Source organism: Petaurus breviceps, unplaced genomic scaffold (genome assembly GCF_028583685.1).
Source record: "Petaurus breviceps papuanus isolate PSGF00001 unplaced genomic scaffold, PetGlider_PUasm1.0 90692, whole genome shotgun sequence".
Taxonomy (NCBI): Eukaryota; Metazoa; Chordata; class Mammalia; order Diprotodontia; family Petauridae; genus Petaurus; species Petaurus breviceps.
The window spans coordinates 1490462-1494988 of NW_027187313.1; the positions used below are offsets into that span (position 1 = coordinate 1490462).

Genomic DNA, 4527 nt, shown 5'->3' on the forward strand with positions numbered 1-4527 from the left:
GTGTGTGTGTGTGTGTGTGTGTGTGTGTGTGTGTGTGTGTGTGTGTGTGTGTGTGTGTGTGTGTAGTCCTTAAATTTGTTTTCCTAATTCTTTCATGAGAGTTTAGTTGATGATGACAAACTAATCACAACTGTCGCTATAATCACTAATTGGTAAAAGAGAAGCCTTAAAGATTTAATAAAATTAAACTTTAGGTTTGAGTTTTATTGTGTCTTTTAAATTTTTTTTTAATTTTTAAAATTATCTAATAAAAGCAGCTATTCCTTTAAGAATGTTTTATCTTCATTTTTTTCTTTTGTATTCCTGGAGTCTATCAGTAGAAAAACCCCTAAAGTACCTTTTTTTTTTTTTACAGTGTTGGGTTGTTTTCTAGTAAATGACTTAGACATATGATGAATTTTTGTTGCTTTTCTTACTTAATTGTTTCAGTTCTTTTCTTCTTAATTAGTGTCTCGTTTTCCAACTCTTTCTTTCTCTGTTTATTTTTTTATTTGAGGGGCAGGTCCCCTAGTTCAGAGAAGAGAGCCCTAGATTTAGAATCAACTCATTTCAGACTTGGTTCTGCTACAGATGCATATGACCCTAGGCAAATCATAACTTCTCTGGACCTCAATTTTTCCTGAGATCCCTTCCAGCTTTAAATCTGTTATTTACTGTTCATGATTCAAGATGTACTTTCCATGTTTATTTTAAAACTTCATTCAATTTTAGGATTTTTTTTCCTTTAATTTTTATTTTGTCTAGTGTTTGGAATTAGAAGTGAAGATGATTTATGAACGGATTTCCTGTGCAGACTGGCTGTACAGGAAAGAGACCATGAATGATTTGGAAACAAAGGGGGGGAGTGGAAAGAAGGAAGTAAATATGACTTTTCTATTTAATTAAACTATCTCTCTCCTCAACAAAACCTCCCACAATAGTTGGAAGTAGGTGGATGGAGGAGAAGAATGTTATTTAAAATTAGAATTTAAAAATAGAATACTTTAAAAAAAAATCTGTGACTCTTTTTACAGTAAATGCTTTGTACTGAAAAATAGCTTATATTCTATATTTGTTACTAACTGTAATTCATTGCAAAAATAAAGTAACATTTTGGAATTAGAAACCTAGGATCACAAGGTTCATTCAGAAATAGAAGTGACTTTTAAGAGTAACCTCTTGTCTACACTTTATAGATGAAGGAATAGGAGATTAAATAACTTGCTTAATGAAGGTCACATAGATAATAGTAAAGCAAAAATAAAAATCCATCTCTCACTCTTCCATGACTCAGCACCACTTTACATAGGTCTTCACTAAAAGACAAACATCTTATTGATGCCTTTTGTTTTTTATACCATAGTCATTTCAGTCTCTCCCTGGAGACAAGGGAAAACAAACAAAAATACCTGATAGTGACTGCTTCTGTCTATGCACACATACATATATTTACATGCATACAGATGCATATACATACACATATGTGTGTTGTATGTATATGTATGTATGTGTGCATATACACATACACACACTCAAGACAGAAAAGTAGAGAACTCCTGGGACAGAATATAGTATATACACATACATACACACACGCATATATAAAATTAGAATATAGTATGTGTATGTGTATACATAAGTATACATACTTATGTACACACATACACTATATTCTGTCCCAAGAGTTCTCTACTTCTTTGTCTTAAGAGCAGAGGTAATTTTTTGGTTTTTCAGTTACTCATTTTGAATTCCTTTTACTAATTTTTTTCATTTACATTGTTACAGTCGTAATTATTCTTTTGGCTCTGCTTATTTCACTCTTTGTAAAGAGTTGCTCTGAATTCCTTGTATTCATTTATTACTGTACTGTAATATTACATTGTCCACACATCCTTTTGTTGCCAAGTCGTGTCAAATCTATTTCCATAACAGCTCTGTCCTTCTCTCTACTCACATGGCATCATGTTAGTTCACTTAAAATTACTTCATCATTTCAATCCTTTCCTCCTTACTTGAGTTTCTCAGAATATGATCTTTTTCCTTACCTTTCCAACATCCTCTACTTGAGTTCTTGATCTCATTCCTTCTTATTTCCTCTGATAGCCCTCCCTTTCAGTCATGCTTCTTTTTCTCTATAATTTTCAGCCTCTACCTATCAACTGGTAACTAGATCTCTCCCATTCTTAAATTATCATATAATCCTTCCCTCTCTTCAAATTATCATCCCATATCTCTCCTTCCTTTCATATCCAATCTCTTAGAAAAAGTGATTTATATTTGTAGCCTCTATTTCTTTACCTTATACTCGATTGTCAACCTCTTGCAATATGGCTTCCCTCCTCCACCCACCCCTGCTACTACTTAACTAATACTTTTTTCTCCCCAAATCACCAGTTACCTCTTTATAGCTAAATCCAATGCTCTTTACTCTATTCTTCATCCTTCTTGTACTCTCTGTAGCAGTTGACTACTCTTTTCTTCTGGATACTTTCTTCCGTGTTTTTTTTCTTAAGTCTTACCCCTTCCTGCCTGTTCTCTTCCTATCTCTAGGACTGACCTTTTCCAACATCCTTTTCAGAATCCAACATCCTTTTCAGAATATTAACCATATCTTGCCCCCTTTGTGTAATTGTGTCTCTGTATTCTCTATGTCTGTTCTTTATCTATAGTCCCTCTCTTGGTTATCTCATCAAGTCTCATTAGTTCTACTATGATATCTATTAAGATGACTCCCACATCCATATATCCAGTGCTTCAATTTTGAGATAGATATTTAGCAGGCTCTTAAAAGTCAGAAACTATCTCTACCGGAATTTTCTGTAGACACCTCAAACTCAACATGTCCAATATCAAACTCACTCTCTCTCATTTAAGCTTTCCCTTTAGCTTCCCTTTTGCTTTCAAGGGTAGAACTATTCTTTTACTCATTCAGGTTCAAAAGGGGTCCTCCTCAGCCCTTCGTCACATTTTACCCTCACTTCCAAACCAGTTGCCAGTTCTTGTCTGTTCTTCCTCATCTCTCATATATACTTCATTCTTTCTACTTACAACCACACCAGTTCAGACTGCCATGATCTCTTATCTGGACTATTGTCTAGGTCTTTTCATTGGTTTCCCTGCTTTGTCTCCAGTCAGTCCTCTATGTAGCTTATAAATTTATATTCCTAAATAAAGCAGAAATCTGACCATATCATTTCTATATTTAAGAAAATTTCGTGGCTTGCTATTGGCTCTAGTATAGTATTTATTGGGTGCCTTTTCTGTGCCAGGGATTGTACTCGTTGCTAGAAATCATTTAGCAGTTATAGCCCTTTATAGTCTGGCTTCCCTCTAGCACTCCAAGCTAATTACACATTTTTCCTATATGGAAATGGTCTCCTTACTATTCCCCTTCCATGCCATTTCATCTTCTATTTCTATTCCTTTGTATAATTTGTCTTTCATGGCTAGAATGCTCTGCCTCTTCGAACCCATCTGGGATGGCAGGGTAGTAAGAAGCCCTGACACCATTGGGTATGCCCTTCCTCCTTTGCTTCCCCTCTTAACCCTCCGTAGGCCAAGCAGCCTAGGCCCCATCTGGGCTACTTTACTGTGTTCACATAGCTTAGATCAGGGGTGGGAAACTTGTGACCTTGAGGCCATATGTGGCCTTCTAGGTCCTTTTGACCAAGTCCCAAGTTTTACAGAACACATTCTTTTTGTTCTGTAAAAAGGGATTTGCTCTGTGAAGTTTGAGTTCAGTCCAAGGACCACACTTGAGGACCTAGATGGCCACATGTGGCCTGGAGGCTGCTGGTTCCCCACCCCTTATATGATATGGGAGTCAACAAGTCTATTCCTTCTCGTGAGATGAAGGCCTAAAAGTAACCTACCTACTATATGCTCCAGTACTGTACCCAGATCTGAGGTTTTATATTCACCCTACAGCTGAATTTTCTTTTATGGGTTGAATCACCCAAGGAATATGAGCTCTTTCAGAGCAGGAATTGTCTAGCTTTTTCTGTTTGGATCCCCAACATTTTAACACGAAGTTTGGCACATAAGTGCTTAATGCATGTTTTCATGTGTTCTAACTTCAAGGCTCAACAAAGTTGCTACCTCCTTTAGGAGGCCTTTCCTGATTTTTTCAGTTTTGCCTTGTGACAAAATCACTACATCTTTGTATGTACCTTATTTATTTAGCAGTAGGATATATGCTTCTAGGAAGGCAGAATCTCTTGTATACTTGCAACCTTAACATCCATCATTGTGCAATAACTGCTTATTTAATTGACTCATATAAAATGCCTGTGCTGTTGAAATATCATGAATTTCTTATATTGAATCAAGGTACTTTGTAATAGAGATATTTTTAGGAGTTCTCATATCTAGATTAAAAAATGTTTTTTTCTGTACCAAATACATGATCTAAGCCATTTTGTGCCTTTATGATAATTATTTGCCTTAAAGGTTTCTCTACTGATTTTACTGGGATTTGTCTTTTGAGGGAAAGAAGCAGTTTACACACACACACACACACACACACACACACACACACACACACACACA

At 35.8% G+C, this 4527-nt stretch overlaps 1 protein-coding gene across 7 annotated transcripts in view; it reads left to right on the forward strand.

The window, feature by feature from the left end:
- ABL2 (ABL proto-oncogene 2, non-receptor tyrosine kinase) overlaps window positions 1-4527 on the forward strand; it is a 104667-nt gene that overhangs the window by 67343 nt on the left and 32797 nt on the right. For 2 of the 7 annotated variants that reach the window (XM_069065472.1, XM_069065473.1), the window contains exon 2: window positions 497-510. The exons of the other annotated variants lie outside the window; for them this stretch is intronic. In XM_069065472.1, coding sequence (XP_068921573.1) covers window positions 497-510 — 14 coding nt within the window. The remainder of the gene's footprint in view (window positions 1-496; window positions 511-4527) is intronic. 7 annotated transcript variants of the gene reach the window in all.